This window comes from Pristis pectinata, chromosome 9 (assembly GCF_009764475.1).
Source record: "Pristis pectinata isolate sPriPec2 chromosome 9, sPriPec2.1.pri, whole genome shotgun sequence".
Lineage (NCBI taxonomy): Eukaryota > Metazoa > Chordata > Chondrichthyes > Rhinopristiformes > Pristidae > Pristis > Pristis pectinata.
Genome location: NC_067413.1, coordinates 1,923,014 through 1,945,020, shown reverse-complemented (window position 1 = coordinate 1,945,020; position 22,007 = coordinate 1,923,014). Strand labels below are relative to the sequence as shown.

General features: G+C 53.2%; 1 protein-coding gene across 2 annotated transcripts in view; it reads right to left on the bottom strand.

Moving 5' to 3' along the window:
- The window catches only part of LOC127573994 (acid-sensing ion channel 1-like), a 30,894-nt gene that overhangs the window by 7,925 nt on the left and 962 nt on the right, over window positions 1–22,007 (bottom strand). The window contains exons 2-5 of one of the 2 annotated variants that reach the window (XM_052022586.1): window positions 4,129–4,279; window positions 3,183–3,316; window positions 1,791–1,941; window positions 183–239 (exon numbers count right to left, since the gene is read on the bottom strand). In XM_052022586.1, the coding sequence (XP_051878546.1) occupies window positions 183–239; window positions 1,791–1,941; window positions 3,183–3,316; window positions 4,129–4,279 (493 nt within the window). The remainder of the gene's footprint in view (window positions 1–182; window positions 240–1,790; window positions 1,942–3,182; window positions 3,317–4,128; window positions 4,280–22,007) is intronic. The other variant, XM_052022587.1, reaches the window with a different exon arrangement.

Below are 22,007 nucleotides of genomic sequence, written 5' to 3'. Positions count from 1 at the left end.
CACCCTGAGGGTGGTGAATCTTCGGAACTCTCTCCCTCAAGGGCTGTGGAGACATTGAGATGGATAGAGCTGGTATATTCAAGGAATCGAGGGGTGTGAGGTGAGTGCAGGGGAGGTCGGCTGTGACATTATCGAATGGGGGGAGCAGCAGCAAGAGGCCGAATGGGCTACCCCTGACTCACCTAGAGCTGGGTCAGCACAGTTCTTGTACTGTTCGGGAGTGCAGACATCCGCGTTACCTGGCGGAGAGAGCAGGCTGCTTCAGAGGCTTTCCAGAGTCCCAGGACGCTCGAGGTCCTCAACAACAACAGTCTGCATTTATACAGCGCCAGATAACACACCCCAGAAACTCAGCCATTCTAGTCAGGGGGCTAGGGTTGGGAGGTCGGGAGGGAGGGTTGGGATCAAGGAGAGGGGGAATCCCAACTGGAGGGGGTCAGGGTTCCAGGAGCAGTGAGTAACGCAGACTGAGAGATCAGCAGGGTGGAGGGGTGAGCAGGGGTCAGAGTACCAGCAGGAGGTAGGGGCTTTGGGCCATTTTATAAGGAGGTCAAGGAGAGGCCAGGAGGTGATTCTGGTGGAGGTCAGAGGTTGGGATGTTGGAATATTCAGAGTTTGATGCGCAGGGAGGTCAGGTCTTGGACAGGAGTGGTTGAACACAAAAGACAACAGGAGCCTGGAGTCTGCCCCCTCACTGACCACAGCACCACTTCCCTGCTCTCTCCCCATTCCCCTCAACTCTCTCCTTGGATATATTCAGTGATTCCGCCTCCACAGCTCTCCAGGAGAGATGCCAAAGTCAGCACACCATCATCCTGAACAAGTGCCCCCTGTTCTAGATACTCCCAGTGGGGGGAACACACTCCCACCCTGACAATCCCCCCTCCTGTATGTCTCAACAAGATCCCCTCTCATTCTTCCCAATTCCACTGAGTATCAGCCCAACTCTCGACACCCACTGACCTCTCCACCCCGGGGATGGACTGGGGCCCTTCTCTGCACGGCCTCCAGTGCAAGCCCACAAACACAGAGAATACAGCAGTCCACAGAACCCCAGGGGCCGTCTCACCAACACCCGGTGAAGTTGTATCAAAACTTCCCTCCTTTTTTACCCCACATCCCTGAAATAAAAGCCAACATTCTACCAGCCTTCTTGATTACTCACTGTGGCTGCTCGCCAGCCTTTGTGTTTCATGCACCATGACCTCCTGATCGCTGTTACCACATTTTGTAGTCTCCATTTAAATAACTTCTTTTGTCGCTCTTCCTTCCGGAGTGGATAACCTCACATTTTCCCATTATACTCCACCTGCCAACTTCCACCCCACTCACTTAGTCCTCCTCTTGCTAACCCACCTATCATTGTATCATCAGCAAATTTAGCTCGATGCCCTCATCCAAGTCACTAAGAGTCGAGGCGCCAGCGCTGACCTCCATTACACCCCACTGGTCACTGATTGCCAATCCGAAAATAGCCCATTTATTCCATATGCTTTACTTACAAGGTCAGTCCAAGACGCTCTCTCCTTCCACTCTTGTGCAGTCAACATGTGGCACCTTATCCAATGCCTCTAGAAATCTAAGTATACTACATCCACCGGTCCCCCTCTATCTACCCTGGTTATTGGGGCTTGGGGAGGTCAGGAGATCATCAGGAAAGGGCTGGGTCTCAGGGAGGTCGGGAAGGGGTCACGAGGGTGTTGGGTCTCTAGGAGATCGGGACAAGTTCAGGGCTGACAGACGCTGGGGCAAGGTTGGTGGGAGTCAGGGATATCCCCCTCCCACTGTACCTGGCATATGCACCATGCGACAGTTACAGTTCTCCACCAGATAGCGCGTCTCACAGTCGATCCTGCAGGCCGTGATACTGTAGGTACTGAAGAAACCGGAGTTCAAGCTGGTCACCCTGCAGTCACCCCACGGAGGTGGAAGGTAGAGTATCTGGAGGGGTGGAGACAGAGAAAGATTGCCCCTACAGCCTTCTGCTGAACAACAACTGCACTCTTTGCAGAGGGCCAATGAGGGCAGGGCTCTCGAGGTGATCTACCCGAATTTCAGCCAGGCTTTTGACCAGGTCCAAGAAGGTAAAAGCCCATGGGGGAGAAGGGAGGGGCAAATCGGATCCAAAATAGACCCTGGGGCAGGAAGGGAAGGGGAATGGTTTCTGGGCGGAGGGCTGTTGCCTGTGGAATTCCACGGCTGAGGACTCAAGCCCTTGACATTTGCCGAATAAATTAGACATTAGCATAGGGGGCACGATGCAAAAGTTTGCAGATGATCTAAAAATAGGCCATGTGGGTGACAGTAAGGAGGAGACTTTCGACTAAAGGAGGATACAGACGATCTGGTCAGTAAGTTGATAAATGCAAGGTGATGCATCTGGGGAAGTGCAACAATGAATGGGGTAGGGGAGGAGCGACCTTGGAGTGGACACCCACAGATCCTTACAGGACAGGTGAATAATGAGGTTATAAAGGCCAACAGGCCTTCATTAGCTGACGTATGGAATGCAAGAGCAGGGAGGTTATGCTGGAACTGTGAACAACAGTGGGGCCACAGCTCAGCTACTACATACAGTTCTGGTCAGCACACTGCAGGAGAGGTGCAATCGTCTGGAGAGCGTGCAGAGGGGAACTTGCCTGTAGCAGGCAATTGTAGCCATGACGAAAGACTGGGTTGCTTTCCCTGGAACAGAGGAGACTGAGGGGAGACAAATGAGCGTAAAACAATGAGGGCCATGGGCAGAAAGGGCGGGAGAGACAGAAACCCCCGTCACATTGCACATACTGGGGTCTGAAGAGCCGTCACCTGCTACAGACCCAGTGCTGGAGGGTGGGGTCAGACTGCAGAACTCCAGTACAACTAGAATGGTTATGAAGGGCCAAAGGGCCTCCAGTGTTGTAAATTTCCAGGATTCTGCTGCCCCATTCCCTCCCACCGTGTGACCCTGAGCCATGAGGTGGTTCATTCTGTTGGGACAGAGAGGGGGCAGGTGTAGGGGATGGATCGGGGGCGGGTGTGTGCTGGGGGACAGAGAGGGGGCGGGTGTGTGCCGGAGGGATGGTCCAGGTGTGGGTGTGTGCTGGGGGACCGAGAGGGGGCGGGTGTGTGATGGGCATGGATCGGGAGGCAGACAGAGAGAGCAGACAGCATCGAGCAGCGCGCTGCAAACTGGACAAGACCTCTACCCGCTGCTCCTGGGTGGAGACGAAGGTCTGGAAGCCTGGTGCCACCCCAAAGCCCAGCTCGTGGATGTAGGGAGGCTCATCCTGTGTGTGGATCTGAATCTTCAGGCCAGCCTCGAAGGACGTCTCCTCTGGGAGTCCGATCAGCCAGTGGGGGGGGGGGGGGGGGGGGGGGGGGTGGGTGAGGGGAGAGGGAGGCATCGATCAGCAGTTGCCCCAGAGAGACTCACCCACCTGACCGTCCCAGCCCTTGACACCCTCTCGCCAGGGAGACCATATCCTCACTGCACCGTCCCACCACCACTGCCCCATGGCTGGGACATTGTGGGCAAGGCCAGCATTCATTACCCATCCCCAAGGCCAGCACTGATTGACCCACTGGCCACTCAAGGACAGTTAGGAGTCAGTCACCTGGATGTGTCAGGAGTTACACGTAGCCCACACTGGGCAAGGACGGCAGTGAACCCAACGGGTTTTCACCACGATCCGGGGGTCCGACGGCTGTCATCACCGAGACCAGAGTCAGCTGTGGTGGGACCTGAATGCCCAACCAGCAACATGTGGGAGCACCAGTACCGGAGGGACTGTGCTGTTGGAGGAGGCAGCGGCGGCTCACCCCTACCCTCTCAGGGGCAGTAGGGAATGAGCAGCAAATGCTGGGCTTACTGGTGATGCCAAGATCTCCCAATGATAAACAGCTTTCCAGGACTCGCCCACCAACCGGCATCCCTCCCCTCCCCTCCCCTCCCTCCATCCCCCACCTCTCCCTCCCTCCATCCCCAATCTCCATACCCCACCTCCCCCCTGCATCCCCCACTTCCCCTCCCTCCATCCCCCATCTCCCCCCTCTCCCTCCATCCCCCACCTCCCCCTCTCTCCCTCCCCCATCCCCCACCTCCCCTCCCCCCCTCGCCCGTGCAGCATTGGGCTGACGTGGACCTACCGGTCTTGTCCCACACGGGGAGGTACTCGTCCTGCTGGATGTCCAGCATCACCTCCAGGCCGTTCCCGGTGCCACCCTTCATCGTGGTGAGCAAGGGGTAACCCTCCTTCCCCGAGTTGAAGGTGTAGCATTTCCCGTACCGGGTGAAAATCTGCAGACACAGCAGGAGAGGGGTGTTAGCCAGCTCTCAGGAGCTTGCCCCCTCCCACAGGACGCTCCGCATCTCATCGACAGACCCAACACTGGCCCCTTCTCAAGATGTCCTCCCTGCCTCATTCCCACGGGATCTCCCCCCTTCCATGAGTGGGAGGGCAGCATCATGAACCCCCCACCCTGTCAGAGTCCAAACCCTAAAACTTAGACTGTAACAAACAATTCGTTGGAGGAACTCAGCGGGTCAAGCAGCGCCTGTGGGGGCAGAGGAACTATCGGCGTTTCGGGTCGAAACCCTGCAGCAGGACTGAGAGTGGGGAGGGGAGATGGCCGGTATAACAAGGGGAGGAGGCCCGAGATGATTGGTGGACTGAGGAGGGGTGAAAGATGACAGGTAGGCTGCCCCAGGTAGGAGATCCGCTCCCCTCCTTATTCTGGCTCTTTCCCCTCTCAGTCCGATTGCAAGTTTTGACCCAAAATTGACAATTCCATTTCCCCACAGATGCTGCTCGACCCACTGAGTTCCTCCAGTAGATTGTTCGTTGCTCCAGGCTCCAGCCTTTTGTGTCTCCATAAAACTTAGGTTGGTGTTTCCAGTTCAGTAGAGAGAGGGGCGGTGCTGAGGAAGTGTCACTGTGGGATGAATTGATTTCAGCTTCTCCATCAGTAAGCTCTTCAGCTGACCCTCCTGTGTACTATTTACCTTTTCAGCGAAAACATGATCTTTCACCAAACAGCTGAATTCAATTCTTTTTTTCTGCATCAAATTTCACTGAATGGGTTGTATAAATAGCAAGGACTTGCTTTTGTTAATGTTCTCTCCAGCACTTAACCTGGTGAGCAGCAAGCTGATCTGTTAATGGAATTGTTGCAGAGAGTGGTGGGGATGAGGTTACACTCAGTGCCTGCAGTTTCTTGAGTTAACCATTACATTACCGCTTACTGTATGCTGGGCCAGGTGGGGGGGGGGGGGTGCGCCGGGACAGAGGGGGGCGTACGCTGGGATAAGCGGGCATAGGCTGGGCCAGGGGGTGCGTGCACTGGGATAAGGGGGCATATGCTGGGCCCCGGGGGGGGTGCGCTAGGCTCTCTAATCGCCACTGCCCGCTCCTTTCCCATTCCGCTGTCCCCTGTGGATGGGATCAGATCACAGCCCCTCACCATGTGAAATCCTCTCCACTTCTGGTTGACAGCCACTCCCCCACAGCCCCCCACTCACTGACCCTCCAGACCCTGCACTGCTCCCCTCAACACTGACAGGTCATGATCCTGGAGTGTGAAGGACTCAGATTGTCCGGTCACTCCACTGAGGGCCATTCCCTTCAGCCGGGCCTGAGCTCTGGAATTCCCTGCCTGAACCTCTTGCCCCTCCCAGAAGCTCCATCTTTACCCCAATACCGGATCTCCTGAATTAAAGCAGCAGGTCAGGCAGCAGCTGACAGTCAACACTCCCAGGGAAAGCTCATCAACCTGAAGCAGAACCTCTGTTCCTCTCTCCACAGACACTGCCTGACCTGCTGAGTGTTCCCAGCCCTTCGTTCTGATTTCCAGCACCTGCTGTATTTGGCTTTCCGAACATTATTTTTCTATGGCTTTTGTTAGAGAAATTTTCAAGGGTCAAAATTAGAGACATACAGCATGGAAACAGGCTCTTCAGCCCATTGAGTCTGTGCTAACCATTAACCACACAATTGTTATTCTCCCCACATTCCCATCAACGCCGCCCAGATTCTACCCCTCACCCACTCACTGGGGACAATTTACAGCAGCCAATTAACCCACTGACCCACACACAGAACGTGGAACAGAACAGCACAGTATGACCCTTTGGGCCACGATGTTGTGCTGACCGATATAAACCTTATCCCCATTCAATCTATCCCACTCTCCATCTCGCATAACCCTCTATTTTTCTTTCGTCCATGTGCCTATCTAATAGTCTCTTAAATGACCCTATTGTATCACCTCTACCACCACCCCCAGCAGTGCGTTCCAGGCACCCACCACTCTCTGTGTAAAAAACCTACCTCTGACATCTCCCCTGAACTTTCCTCCACTCACCTTAAATGGGTGACCTCTAGTATTGGCAATTGCCATCCTGGGGAAAAGATGCTGACTGTCCACTCTGTCTGTGCCTCTTATAATCGTATACACCTCTATCAAGTATCCTCCTATCCTCTGTTGCTCCAAAGAGAAAAGCCTTAACTCACGCAACCTCTCCTCGTGAGACATGCTCTCCAATCCAGGCAGCATCCTTGTACATCTCCTCTGCACCCTCTCCAAAGCTTCCACATCCTTCCTATAATGTGGTGACCAGAACTGAACACAATATTCCAAGTGTGGTCTAACCAGAATCTTATAGAGGTGCAACGTTACCTCTCAGCTTTTGAACTCAATCCCCCAGCTAACGAAGGCCAGTGCATCATACGCCTTCTTAACTGCCCTATCCACTTGTGAGGCAACTTTGAGGGATCTTTGGTATTGGTTTATTATTGTCACTTGTACCAAGGTACAGTGAAAAGCTTGTCTTACAAACCGATCGTACAGGTCAATTCATTACACAGTGCAGTTACATTGCGTTAGTACAGAGTGCATTGATGTAGTACAGGTAAAAACAATAACAGTACAGAGTAAAGTGTCACAGCTACAGATAAAGTGCAGTGCAATAAGGTGCAAGGTCACAACAAGGTAGATTGTGAGGTCAGAGTCCATCTCATTGTATAAGGGAACCGTTCAATAGTCTTATCACAGTGAGGTAGAAACTGTCCTTAAGTCTGGTGGTACGTGCCCTCAGGCTCCTGTATCTTCTACCCGACGGAAGAGGAGAGAAGAGAGAAGGTCCCGGGTGGGTGGGATCTTTGATTATGCTGGCTGCATCACCAAGACAATGAGGGGTAAAGACAAGAGTCCAAGGAGGGGAGGCTGGTGTCCGTGATGCGCTGGGCTGTGTTCACAACTCTCTGCAGCTTCTTGCGGTCTTGGGCAGAGCAGTTGCCATACCAAGCTGTGACACATCCAGATAGGATGCTATCTATGGTGCATCGGTAAAAGTTGGTGAGAGTCAAAGGGGACAAACCAAATTTCTTTAGCCTCCTGAGGAAGTAGAGGTGCTGGTGAGCTTTCTTGGCCGTGGCATCTATGTGATTTGACCAGGGCAGGCTGTTGGTGATGTTCACTCCCAGGTACTTGAAGCTGTCAATCCTCTCGACCTCAGCACCATTGATGTAGACATGTGCATGTACACCGCCCCCTTTCCTGAAGTCAATGACCAGCTCTTTAGTTTTGTTGACATTGAGGGAAAGGTTGTTGTCATGACACCATTCCACTAAGCGCTCTATCTCCTTCCTGTACTCGGACATCGCTGTTTGAGATACGGCCTACAATGGTGGTATCATCTGCAAACTTATGGATCTATGGACGTGAACCCCAAGATCTCTCTAAGAATCCTGCCATTAACCATGTGCTCCGCCTTCAAGTTCGTTCTTCCAAAGTGTATCACTTCACACTTCTCCGGATTGAACTCCATTTGCTACTTCTCTGTTCAACTCTGCATCCTGTCTATATCCCGTTGCAACATACGACAACCTTCTTCACTATCTACCACACCACCAACCTTCGTGTCAGCTGCAAATTTACCAACCTACCCGTCCACTTCCTCATAAAAACATATAAGAATGTAAGAAATAGGAGCAGGAGTAGGTCATCTGGCCCGTCGAGTTTGCTCCTCCTTTCAGTAAAATCATGGCTGATCTGATCCATCCAAATCATTTATAAAAATCACAAAGAGCAGGGGTCGCAGAACAGATACCTGCAGAGCACCACTGGTCACCGACCTCCAGGTCGAATACTCCTCTTCTACAACCACCCTCGGCCTTCTGTGGGCAAGCCAATTTCGAATCCACACAGCCAATTTTCCATGGATCCCAATCATCATGACTTTCTGAATGAGCCTACCATGGAGAACCTTGTCAAATGCCTTGCTAAAATCCATATATACCACATCCACCGCACTACCTTCATCAATTTGTCTTGTCATTTCCTCAAAAAACTCTATTAAGCTCGTGAGGCATGACCTGCCTTTCACAAAGCCATGTTGACTATCCCCATTTTCTTGTGTTTTTGTGACCCAGACTATCAGTGAGGTGAAGTCCCCACCTCAGTGACAACACCCGAAGGACCGCGGCTCCCCATTAGCTCATCCACCATAGAAGCCCTCACCATGAGCTTCTCCGCTCCAGTCTCAACTCCCGTCCAACAGTCCTGGTCGGGCCCCCGTGTCCACCATCTGACCCTGACTGAATCCAGTAGCGCCCGTCCCACATCCAAACCCCTCCAGCCCTCACACCCCTCTGTGATCTCCAGACCCATCACAGGGGACTGTTGAACTCTGATCTTGGCACTATATTGTTGTTGTTATGGTGTGCTTGCCTGCAGGACTGGTACTAGGCCACTAGGAAGCGAGGCCAAGTGACACAGCTCTGTTGTCTCAAATCTGATTGGGTTTAAATTCACTGCCTTGCTGGGAGCAGGCCTTGAGCTAAGGGGGCAGAAAAATTCCACAGCACTGCTTCAAAGAAGAGACTGAGGGATGACCTGATAGAGGTATATAAGGTCATGAGGGGCAAAGACAGGGTGAAAGCACACAGTCTTTTCCCCAGGGAGGGGGTGCTAAAAACTTAGCTTTAAGATCAGAGGCGAGAAATTTAAAAGGGACATCAAGGGCAGCTTCTTCACACAAAGGGTTTGGAATGAGCTGCCAGAAATAGTGGTTGAGGCGGGCACATTAGCAACATTTAAAAGCCATCTGAATAAGTACGTGGATAGGGGAGGTTTAGAGAGCTATGGGCCAAACGTGGGCAGATGAGACCAGCTCGCTGGACAACACAGTCGACATGGAAGAATTGGGCTGTAGGGCCTGCTTCCATGCTGTAAGACTTTATGACTCCAAGAGTAAGTATTTCTCCCCACTAACCAACATCACTGAAGCAACTTAGCCTGACATCTTGCTGTGCACAAATTGGAGCTGCAGGGTTTCCTACAGTTGATTTGTGATTACAGGAACAGGCCCTTCAGCCCATGATGTCTATGCCAACCATGATGCCAAATGAAACTAATCCCTTCTGCTTGTACATGATCCATATCCCTCTATTTCCTGCACATTCATGTGCCTGTCTAAAAGCCCCTTAAACACCTCTACCGTATCTACCTCCACCACCACCCTGGCAGCCCGTTCCAGGCACCCACCACTCTCTGTGTCAAAAAAAACTTGCCCCACACATCTCCTTTAAACTTTCCTCCTCTCGCCTTAAATGCATGTCCTCTAGTATTTGACATTTCCACCCTGGGAAAAGGACTATGACTATCGACCCTGTCTATAATTTTACAAACTTCTTTCAGGTCTCCCCTCAGCCTCTGACATTCCAGAGAAAACAATCCAAGTTTGTCCAACCTCTCATTATAGCTAATACTCTCTAATCCAGGCACCCTGGTGAACCTCTTCTGCACCCTCTCCAAAGCCTCCACATCCTTCCTGTAATGGGGCGACCAGAACTGCACACAGTACTCCAAATGTGGCCTAACCAGAGTTTTACGCAGTTGCAACATGACGTCCTGACTCTTTTACTCAGTGCCCTGACCGATGAAGGCAAGTATGCTATATGCCTTCTCTACCATCCTATCTACTTGTGTTGCCACTTTCAGGGAGCTATGGACTTGGACCCCAAGATCCCTCTGTACATCAATGCTGTTAAGTGTCCTGCCGTTTACTGTGTCTGTTGCCCTTACACTTACAGCTGCTAGATGACACAACTCTTGCTTTAAACTGAGAACATAATGGCCACACACGCCACCCCGCCTGTTCACTCCAGCTGCCCTCACTCCCTGTCTTCCCCATCAAACTCCGTGCCATCCAGGGTGGAATCAGAGAGGCATATCTGGGTTTTCCCTGAGCCTTGCTCAGAGCCACTGAAGAATGGAAGTTATTGGCACCCCAGTTATCATGGGGATGGGTGGGGGATTTGCCTGATTTATCTGGGGCTGGTGGTGGGGGCTACCAACCACTAGTTCTCCTGCACCGCTCCCATCAGTCCCGTATCGCAAATCTAAGCTGAATTCTGTGTTGGTGATCTTGCTCCTGCAGAGAGTGACCCCTCCCACCAACCCCATCCCTTCCCCTCTCAGTTATTGATCAGCATGAATCACTCTCTGCATTTCCAATAAACAGAAGCCTCGGGGACTCTCAGGTTTCCAAACCTGATACGGCCCAAAGCTCTTGAGAGGGTGGAGACAGAAACCCAAGTCTGACCATCGACCCGGGTCAGGAATCAGAGAGGAAAAGGCAAAGCAAGGTCATCTGAGCTCGTGTGTGTGTGTGTGTGCCTGCGTGCCTGTGTGTGCCTTTGAATGTGTAGGTGGATGTGTGCATCTAGGTGAGAGAGAGAGAGAGAGAGAGAGAGAGAGAGAGAGAGTGAGAGTGTGTGTGTGTGTGTGCGTGTGTGCCTATGTGTGCCTTTGAATGTGTAGGTGGATGTGTGCATCTAGGTGAGAGAGAGAGAGTGTGTGTGTGTGTGTGTGTGTGTGTGTGTGTGTGTGTGTGTGTGTGTGTGTGTGTGTGTGTGTTACACCTGTGCCATGTGTGGTTGTATTTCTGTATGTACATATTTTTTCAGGGTCTGTGTCTCTTTCTGTACATTTGCATACCTGAGTCTCTATAAATGTGAGTGTGTGTGCCTCTGTGTGTAAGTGCGTGTGTATGCCTGCCTGTGTGTGCACACATGCACGCTCTGGCAATGCATGTATATGGGGGTATATCAGCTTGTTTGTTGAAAACTCAAGAGTCCAGGGAGACTCAGTGGATGGAGTCACACCTCACACAAAGGAAGATAGGTGTCGAGGTCAGTCACCCGGCCTGAGCATCACCTGGCAAATCCTTAGCTCAGCTCTGCTGGAGGGACAGTACCATGGGTACACCAACACAGGAGCTGGGAGCAGGAGTAGGGCATTCAGCCCCTCGACCATATTCCCCATTCAACGATCATGGCTGATCTGACTGTAACTTCAACTCACAATCCCACCTTTCACCCTCTTGCTTATCAAGTATCTCGCTCTGCCTTATAAACAAACACTCTGCCTCCACCTCCCTTTGAAGAGTTCCAGAGGTTCATCACACTCACAAAATATTCAATTCACCTCTGCCGTAAATTGACGGCCCCTTATCATTAAGCAATGACCCAGTTCTAGATTCCCCCACAATGTTCATCCTCTCCACACCCACCCTGTCAATCCCTCTCCGATGTCACCTTCTAAATTCCAAAACTTACAAGCACCCTGTCCAACCTTTCCTCATAAGAAAATGCCCCCAGTCTCAGAAACCTTCTCTGAACTGTTCCCAATGCATTTACATCCTAAGGAGGCCTATCCTGTACACAGAACACCCGCTGTGGTCTCACCAATGCCCTATGTGACTGAAGCCTAACATAGAAACATAGAAAACCTACAGCACAATTCAGGCCCTTCAGCCCACAAAGCTGTGCCGAACATGTCCCTACCCTAGAAATTACTAGGCTTACCCATAGCCCTCTATTTTTCTCAGCTCCATGTACCTATCCAACAGTCTCCGCCTCCACCACCGTTGCCAGCAGCCCATTCCACGCACTCACCACTCTGAGTAAAAAACTTACCCCTGACATCTCCTCTGTACCTACTCCCCAGCACCTTAAACCTGTGTCCTCTTGTGGCAACCATTTCAGCCCTGGGAAAAAGCCTCTGACTATCCACACGATCAATGCCTCTCATCATCTTATACACCTCTATCAGGGCCCCCTCATCCTCCATCGCTCCAAGGAGAAAAGGCCGAGTTCCCTCAACCTGCTTTCATAAGGCATGCTCCGCATCCCAGGCAGCATCCTTGTAAATCTCCTCTGCACCCTTTCTATGGCTTCCACATCCTTCCTGTAGTGAGGCGACCAGAACTGAGCACAGTACGCCAAGTGGGGTCTGACCAGGGTCCTATATAGCTGCAACAATACCTCTCGGCTCCTAAATTTAATTCCCCCAGCAATAAGCTTGGTACGACGACTGCTCTGCTCAGGGCCGCAAGAAATTGCAGGCAGTTGCAAACACAGCCCAGTCCATCACAAAAAACAACCTCCCCTCCATCGACTCCGTCTACACCTCGCTGCCTCAGGAAAGCAGCCAACATAATCAAGGACACCTCCCACCCCAGACATTCTCTCTTCTCCCCCCTTCCATAGGGAAGAAGATACAAAAGCTTGAAAACACGTACCACCAGGCTCAAGGACAGCTCCTATTCCGTTGTTATAATACTATTGAACAGACCTCTTGTACGATAAAGATGAACTCAAACTCTCACTCTACCTTGTTGTGACCCTTGCACTTTATTTGTCTGCCTGCACTGCACTTAACTGTAACACTATATTCTGCATTCTGTTTTTTTTCTTTTTAACTACCTCAATGTACTTGTGTCTGGAATGATCTGTGTGGATGGCACGCAATCGAAGTTTTTCACTGTATCTCAGTACATGTGACAATAATAAACCGATTCCAATTAAGCAACGACATCCTGTTAGTTTTCCCCAATTGCTCTCTGTACCTGCCTTTTGTGAACGATGCACTGGGAGACCAAGATCCCTGTGTGACACACCATTCATTACATCTTGCCAACCAGCAAACGGCTCACCGCATTTATACCCCCTTCCTGACTGTCAGGCAGTCAACCCTCCATCCACACATCACAGGACGTCTGATACCACCAGCTTTTATTGTCCAGAATAACCTCTCCTGTGGTAAATGCTCTCTGGGAACGGAAATAGAGTTCCCCCACCCATTCCCCTAAATCCATCAGCAAGTTCCAGTAATTCCCAATTCCCAATGGATCTCATCATCAGTGAACTCAGAGTCTAGTCTGCAAACTACTGGGACATGGACACGGACACACGCGAGGTGTACAGGGTCTGACACCGGGACACACAGACACGGGGTGTACAGGGTCTGACACTGGGACACACACACTGGGTGTACAGGGTCTGACACTGGTCACAAACAAACACACGCGCACACACAAGGGGTGTACAGGGTCTGACACTGGGACACACACACGGGGTGTACAGGGTCTGACACTGGGCACAAACACACACATGGGGTATACAGGATCTGACATTGGGACACACACACGGGGTGTACGAGGTCTGACACTGGGACACACCCACACACAAGGTGTACAGGGTCTGACACTGGGACACACACACAGAGTCTGACACTGGGACACACACACACACACACACAAGGTGTACAGGGTCTGACACTGGGACACACACACACGGTCTGACACTGGGACACACACACACACAAGGGGTGTACAGGGTCTGACACTGGGACACACACACGGGGTGTACAGGGTCTGACACTGGGACACACACACACACAAGGTGTATGGGGTCTGACACTGGGACACACACACACACAAGGTGTATGGGGTCTGACACTGGGACACACACAAGGTGTACAGGGTCTGACACTGGGCACAAACACACACACACACACGGGGTGTACGGGGTCTGACATTGGGACACACACACACGGGGTGTACAGGGTCTGACACTGGAACACACACACAGGGTGTACAGGGTTTGACACGGACACACACACGGGGTCTGACACTGGGAGACACACACTGGGTGTACAGGGTCTGACACTGGGACACACACACAAGGTGTACAGGGTCTGACACTGGGCACAAAAACACATACACACACACACAGGGTCTGACACTGGGCACAAACACACACACACAGGGTGTACGGGGTCTGACACTGGGCACAAACACACACACACACAGGGTGTACGGGGTCTGACACTGGGCACAAACACACACACACACACACACACACACAGGGTCTGACACTGGGCACAAACACACACACGCATACACACGGGGTGTATAGGGTCCAACAAACCTCAGACTCGAGGTCTGTGCCCCGGTACTGACAGCACCCCACACACCCTCAGAAGGAAGGGCAGGGCGGCTGTGGATGGGACCCGCCCTGTGAAGTGCCCGGACGTGTGGGTGGGTCATCACCTCCACCACCCCCCACCCCCCCCCCCATTAACTCACAGTGGTGAAATCCTCAGCTGTGCACTCGTCACTGCGGTACTTGCAGTCGAGCAGCATGTCGGAGATGTCGTGACCCGCCCGGTCGAAGAGCTCAGTCATGTCGTAGGTCTTGGTGGGGAAGAAGCTGGAAAAGTCGGGGTCCTGCCCGATGGACTGCAGGAAGGCAGGGTAATCGGGCTGCCGGACCCCCAGCAGGGAGCCCAGCCAGTACACGTCGTTCTTGTCTATGCGGGACTTGCGGAAGCTGTTCTGGTTACAGAGGGTGATGGCGGGGAAGACCAAGCTGGAGCTATCCATCTCGTCCAGCGTGGTGACATGGTGGTACTGGGTGTAGTAGTCCACTCGGTCAGCCACCTGGTACAGGAAGGTAGTCAGGGACAGCAGGAAGGCAAGCAGCCACAGCAGTCGGCGCAGGGTGACACCGCCTGGCAGGAAGATGTGGTTCAGGCCGTGCAGACTGCTGCCTTCGGCAAAGACAGTCAGGTCCGAGGGCTTCCTCCCTACCTCCGGCAGCTCCATCTCCAGTCTGCACCCACTCACCTCTGTCCCCGATTACAGCAGAGCAGCAGGGATGTGTCTTATCCCAGGATCACTGACAGCAGCGGGGGGAGGCGGGGGCAGAGCACAGCCCACTGGGAGAGGGAGGGCGCACCGTCTGGGCTCGGGTTACAGAGAGCTGACGGCTTTCACTGAGGGAGGGAGAGAGGAGGGGGCAGAGGGAATGGGGAGGTCGGGGGGGGTCAGAGAGTCAGAGGGGCTCAGAGAGGGGGGTGTCAGGGGGGTGTGGGGGGGGGGGTCAGAGGGGGAGGGGTCCGAGAAGGGGAGGGGTATTGGTATATTATTGTCACTTGTACCAAGGTACAGTGAAAAACTTGTCACAAACCCATCATACAGGTCAATTCATTACACAGAGCAGTTACATTGGGTCAGTACAGAGTGCATTGATGTAGTACGGGTAAAAACAGTAACAGTACAGAGTAAAGTGTCACAGCTACAGAGAAAGTGCAGCGCAATAAGGTGCAAGGTCACAACAAGGTAGATCGTGAAGTCAGAGTCCATCTCATTGTATAAGGGAACTGTTCAATAGTCTTATCACAGTGGGGTAGAAGCTGTCCTTAAGTTGAGGGGGGTCCAGTGGGGGGCGGGGGGGGTGTCCGAGAGGGGTGTGTTCCGAGTTGGGGGGGGGGGGGTTCTGCGGGGAGGTAGCGGCGGTCGGAGAGGGGGTGGGGGGGGGCAGAGAGGGACGGGGGGTAACCAGAGCAAGGTGGTAACCAGAGAAAGAGGAGCCCATTTGGGACCAAAGGGACAAGCTGTGTGTGAAGCCAGAGGATGTGGGGAAAGTCTGAAATAAATACTTCTCATCTGTATTCACCAAGGAGAAAAACACCGAAGTTGCAAATTTCAGGGATATTCTAGAGATGTTAGCATTAAAAAGGAAGTATTAAATGTCTTAGCAGACGTCACAGTGGATAAATCCCCAGGGTCTGACGACATGTATCACAGGCTGCAGTGGGAGGCAAGGGAGGAGGTTGCTGGGGCCCTGACAATTCTTTAAACCTTCAGTCTGTCACTGTATAACAATCTGCTGGAGGAACTCAGCGGGTCGAGCAGCATCTGCTGGGGGCAAGGAACTGTCGACGTTTCACGTCGAAACCCTGCATCAGGACCTGAATGTCGGCAGTATTCTTCCCCACCACAGATGCTGCTCAACCCGCTGAGTTCCTCCAGCAGATGGTTTGTTGCTCTAGATTCCAGCATCTGCAGTGTCTCAAGGTTCCATCTTTAAATCCCCACTGGCCACAGAAAGGTGCCAGATGATTGAAGGACAGAAAATGTGGCACTTTTATTCAAGAAGGGCAGCAGGGATAAGCCAGGTAATTACAGGGCAGCGAGTCTCATATCATTGGTAGGGAAGTTATTGGAAACGTTTCTGAGGGGCAGTCAGAAAGGCAGGGGTTGGTCAGGGGTAGTCAGCATGGGTTCACTGGTGGGAAACCCTGTCTGCACGATTTGATTTGAGTTTTTTTTCTGAAGAGGTAACAAAATATATTTGATGAGGGTGGTGTGGTTGATGCAGACTACATGGACCTCAGTAAGGCCTTTGACAAGATCTCATAAGGGAGACTGGTCCAAAAGGTCAGAGCCACGGATCCAAGGCAAGTTAGCAAATCTGATCCAAAGTTGGTGTGGTAATAAGAGACAGAGGGTAATGGTAGAGGGTTGCTTTTGTGATTGTATGTATGTAACCAGTGGTGTACCACAGGGATCGGTGCTGGAACCTTTACTGATTGTTCCATACATTAATGATGTCGATAAGAATGCAGGAGGCACGATTAGTAAGTTTGAGGATGACATGAATATTGGTGGTGGTGTTCATAGTGAGGATGGTAGTCTTAGGCTACAGAATGATTTTCATCAGCTGGTAATCTGGGCAGAGCAAACGCAGATGGAATTTAATCCTGTTTAGTGTGAGGTGATGCATTTTTGGGGATTCTTTTAAGGAAAGGACATACACCATGAATGGTAGGGCCCTAGAGAGTATCAAAGAACAGAGGGACCGTGGTGTACAAGTCCACAGATCCCTAAAAATGGCAGCACAGGTTGGTAAGGTGGTGAAGGCGGCGTACAGGATACTTGCCTTCATTAACCAGGGAGGTCACGATACAACTTTATGAAACAGATGAAGTATTGTGTGCAGTTCTGGTCACCACACTATGGGAAGGATGTGATTGCACTGGAGACGGTGCAGAGGAGAATCACCAGGACATTGCCTGGGATGAAGCATTTCAGTTTTGAGAAGAGACCGGAGAGGCTGGGGCTGTTCTCCCTGGAGCAGAGGATGCTGAGGTGGGACCTGACAGAGGTCTACAAAATTATGAGGGGCATAGATAGAGAAGATAGTGAGACAATTTCCCCCCATGGCAGAGGTGCTCAAAACCAGAAGGCACAGGTTAAGGGCAAGGGGCTGGAGAGGGGATCTTAGGAAGATCAGGCGGGAGGGTGGGGGGTGGTGGGGTTGGAATCCGGAACGCACTGCGGGAGAGGAGTAGTGGAGGCAGAGACTCTCACAGCACAAGTATCTGGACAAGCACTTGAATCACCAAGACATGGAAGGCTGCAGACCAGATGCTGGTACATGGGAATAGTATGGATGAGTACCTGACGGTTAGCATCAACATGCTGTTTCTGAGCTGTATGACTCAATGACATCAACTGGCCGGTTCTGACCCAAGGTAATGAATCTGTAACATTAACTCAGTCTTCCCCTCCCCACAGCTGCTGCCTGACCTCCTGGGGATTTCCAGCTTCTAACACAGGTTTCCAGCAGCTGCTATACCCTTGCAGACCTGCACTTCTTCACTCTGCCCCTCCCTACTGCATCCATTGCTCTTCACACTCCTCCAGTTACATCAGACCGCGCTCTCAGATCATACCAGCTGCACTGTGTCACCCGGACAACTGTGGTCTCCAGCCTATCACAGACGCCGCCTTTGTCTGCTACTCCCGCTCTCTCACTTCAACATAAAACACAATTTTCACTTGTAAATGTCAATCAAAGCCCTGCGGCCGCTGGGAATCTGAATTACTACAGAAGGTGCTGGAAACACACAGCAGCTCAGGAAGCATCAGTGGAGAGAGAATCTATTAACCTATCACCCGATGAAGGGTCTCACATCTAAAGTCCAAACTGTCAACATTTCGGGTTGAAACCCTGACCTGTTGAAGGGTCTGACCCATAATATCGACAATTCCTTTCCCTCCACAGATGCTGCCTGACCCGCTGAGTTCCTCCAGTGGATTGATTGTTGACCCAGGTTCCAGCACCTACAGTCTTTTATGTCTTATGCCTGACTTGCTGACTGTTCCCAGCAGTGTCTGTTTCTATTACTGATTTCAATTTCCATTTCTCACTGCAGATTATCAGATGGGGACCCAATGGGGGTCATTCTCTGCAGGGAACAAAGATCCTTCATCCACCAGGAGAATGAGCTAGCTGAAAACTGCAGTCCCCAAGTCAAAAGTACTGGTGGGTACTGGTCTGTCACTGTATAACACCGAGGTACATTACCAGTGGGGTCAGGTCTGTTACTGTATAACACCAGGGTACATTACCAGTGGGGATGGGTTTGTCACTGTATAACACCGGGGTACAGTACTGGTGGGGACGGGTCTGTTGCTGTATAACACCGGTGTACAGTAGCAGTGGGGATGGGTCTGTCGCTATATAATACCAGGGTACAGTACCAGTGGGGATGGGTCTGTCACTGTATAACACCGGGGTATAGTAACGGTGGAGACTGGTCTGTCGCAGTATAACACGAGGGTACAGTACTGGTGGGGACGGGTCTGTCAATGTGTAACACTGAGGTACAGTACTGGTGGGGATGGGTCTGTCACTGTATAACACTGGGGTACAGTACTGGTGGGGATGGGTCTGTCACTGTATAATACCACGGTACAGTACTGGTGGAGATAGGTCTGTCGCTGAATAACACTGGGGTACAATACCGTTTCCTGACACATTAAATAACATACGGTGTGTGAGTTCTGTGCATTGCTGCAGATTCTCTGCTTGCTCCGTTCTTCCTGCCAAGGGTTTAGTTGCAGTGAGTATGTAGAGGTATTTGATGGGACGGACTGTCAGTCTCCCATGATGTCCAGTCTCACTCTTGACTTACTGGAGATGCAGTGGCAGGGTGAACCACGAGAGAGAGAGAGAGAGCGAGAGCATGTGCATGCGTGTGGAGGGGGGGAAAGGAATCAGTCCTGTCTAGGACGCAGGGTTTTGACCTGAAAAATCAACAATTCCTTCGCCCGCCTCACAGTTGCTGCTCGACCTGCTGAGTTCCTCCAGCAGATCGTTTGTTGCTCACTCTTGGTTCACCCTGTCACTGTGTCCTATTGGCCTCAGTATCACTGCCTTCCCTGCACTGTCGGCAGGGCTTCCTGTACCTGAGATGCCCAGCATTGTCATACTCAGGTGATGGAGGAATCGTTGACCTTTCTGGGGCACCAGTGTTTAATCACACGGGCTGCAGTCTCCCTTGGCTTGAGTGTGTGACACCTGCTGGTCCTCACTCCCCACTCGGCATTTGTGAGCTGAACATTTTATTCACCACAATCCCTCAGTTTCTGATTACTGCTTCTTTTATTCCAGGCTATTTAATTAATTTAATTAAATTAACTCCACAGTGTCACAGTGGGATTTGAACTTGCATCTCGAGGCTCTTGGATTATTAGCTGACTGACATTTCCAAGAAGATCCCACTGTATTCTCAAGTGCAAGAGTGCTTGTGTGTGTGGAATTACTAACACCTGCTCCAGCATCAGATTGTTATACACACACCATTTGTAAAACAGTCCAGAAGAAAGCACCCTTCAGCACGTGCAGCGCAGAACGCAGTGGTCCCTGTGCGGCTGATGCACGGTCCACATGTGGTACAATGGTGAGGTGCGTGGGTGTGGTGCAGCATTGAGATGCAATGGTGCGGGGAGATGCAGAGGTGTGACCTGGGGATGTAGGTTTGCAGGTGGGTACTGAGGTACACAGGTGTGCAGATTGCCATGAGGGAGTGTGGCAGCATGCAGTGGTGAGATGCAGGGCTCCAGTGCACAGACACCAGGTGCGGGGAGATGCCCAAGGGAGAAACCTGGGTTCAGGAAGTTCAGGTGTAGGTTTTGGGGGTTTACAGGGAGATGCAATGGTGAGATACAGCAGGTACAGACATAAGGTTTGGGGAAATGCAGCACCAAGCTGTAGGGCTGCAGGGGTGAGATGTGGCACAAGGTGCAGGGAGATGCAGTGGCAAGTTGTGGGGCTGCAGAAGCAATATGTGAACAGGCAGCAGGTGCAGGCGTGAGCTGTGGGATACGGCGAGATGCAAGAATACAGGAGGCTCAGGTGTGAACTGCGAGGGTGCAGGATTGGGGTGCAACGATGCAGGAGACACTGGTGCAGGGAGGGATGCGGCGTGCAGGGGATGAAGGATGCAGGGGAGGGAGGTGCAGGGAGATGCAGGGGGACGGGGTGGTGCAGGGGATGAAGGATGCAGGCGGAAGGGGAGGTGCGGGGGGGAAGGATGCAGGGGTCGGGGATGCAGGCGGGATGCAGGGGTGAAGGATGCAGAGGACAGGGATGCAGGATGCAGGGGGAAGGGGGTGCAGGGGGGGAAGGATGCAGGGGTCGGGGATGCAGGGGATGGGGATGCAGGATGCCAGGGGTGGTGAAGGATGCCAGGGGTGGTGAAGGATGCAGGATGCAGGAGGGTGCAGGGGGTGGGGAAGGATGCAGGAGTCAGGGATGTAGATGGGATGCAGGGGGTGAAGGATGCAGGGGATGGGGATGCAGGATGCAGGGGGTCGGGGTGCAGGGGAGGTGAAGGATGCAGGGGTCGGGGTGCGGGGGGGTGAAGGATGCAGGGGTTGGGGTGCAGGCGGGATGCAGGGGCTGAAGGATGCAGGGATCGGGAGTGCAGGGGGGGGTGAAGGATGCAGGAGTCGGGGATGCAGAATGCAGGGGGAAGGGGGTGCAGGGGGAAGAATGCAGGGGATGGGGTGCAGAGGGGGGTGAAGGATGCAGGAGTCGGGGTGCAGGATGCAGGGGGAAAGGGGGAAGGATGCAGGGGATGGGGTGCAAGGGGTGAAGGATGCGGGGGTCAAGGGTGCAGGGGGGTGAAGGATGCGGGGGTCGGGGTTGCAGTGGGGGGTGAAGGATGCGGGGGTCGGGGGTGCGGGGGGTGAAGGATGCGGGGTCGGGGGTGCAGGGGATGTGAAGGATGGGGGTCGGGGTGCAGGGGATGTGAAGGATGGGGGTCGGGGTGCAGGGGATGTGATGGGGTCGGGGTGCAGGATGCAGGGGACGGGGGTGCGGGGGGTGAAGGATGAGGGTCGGGGGTGCGGGGGGTGAAGGATGGGGGTCGGGGGTGCGGGGGGTGAAGGATGGGGGTCGGGGGTGCAGGATGCAGGGGACGGGGGTCGGGGGTGCAGGATGCAGGGGACGGGGGTGCGGGGGGTGAAGGATGGGAGTCGGGGTTGCAGCGGGGGTGAAGGATGGGGGTCGGGGGTGCAGCGGGGGTGAAGGATGGGGGTCGGGGTGCGGGATGCAGGGGATGGGGGTGCGGGGGGTGAAGGATGGGGGTCGGGGGTGCAGCGGGGGTGAAGGATGGGGGTCGGGGTGCGGGATGCAGGGGATGGGGGTGCGGGGGGTGAAGGATGGGAGTCGGGGTTGCAGCGGGGGTGAAGGATGGGGGTCGGGGTTGCAGGGGATGCGAAGGATGGGGGTCGGGGGTGCGGGGGGGTGAAGGATGGGGGTCGGGGTGCGGGGGGGGTGAAGGATGGGGGTCGGGGTGCGGGATGCAGGGGATGGGGGTGCGGGGGGTGAAGGATGGGGGTCGGGGGTGCGGGGGGTGAAGGATGGGAGTCGGGGTTGCAGCGGGGGTGAAGGATGGGGGTCGGGGTTGCAGGGGATGTGAAGGATGGGGGTCGGGGTGCGGGGGGGGTGAAGGATGGGGGTCGGGGTGCGGGATGCAGGGGATGGGGGTGCGGGGGGTGAAGGATGGGGGTCGGGGGTGCGGGGGGTGAAGGATGGGGGTCG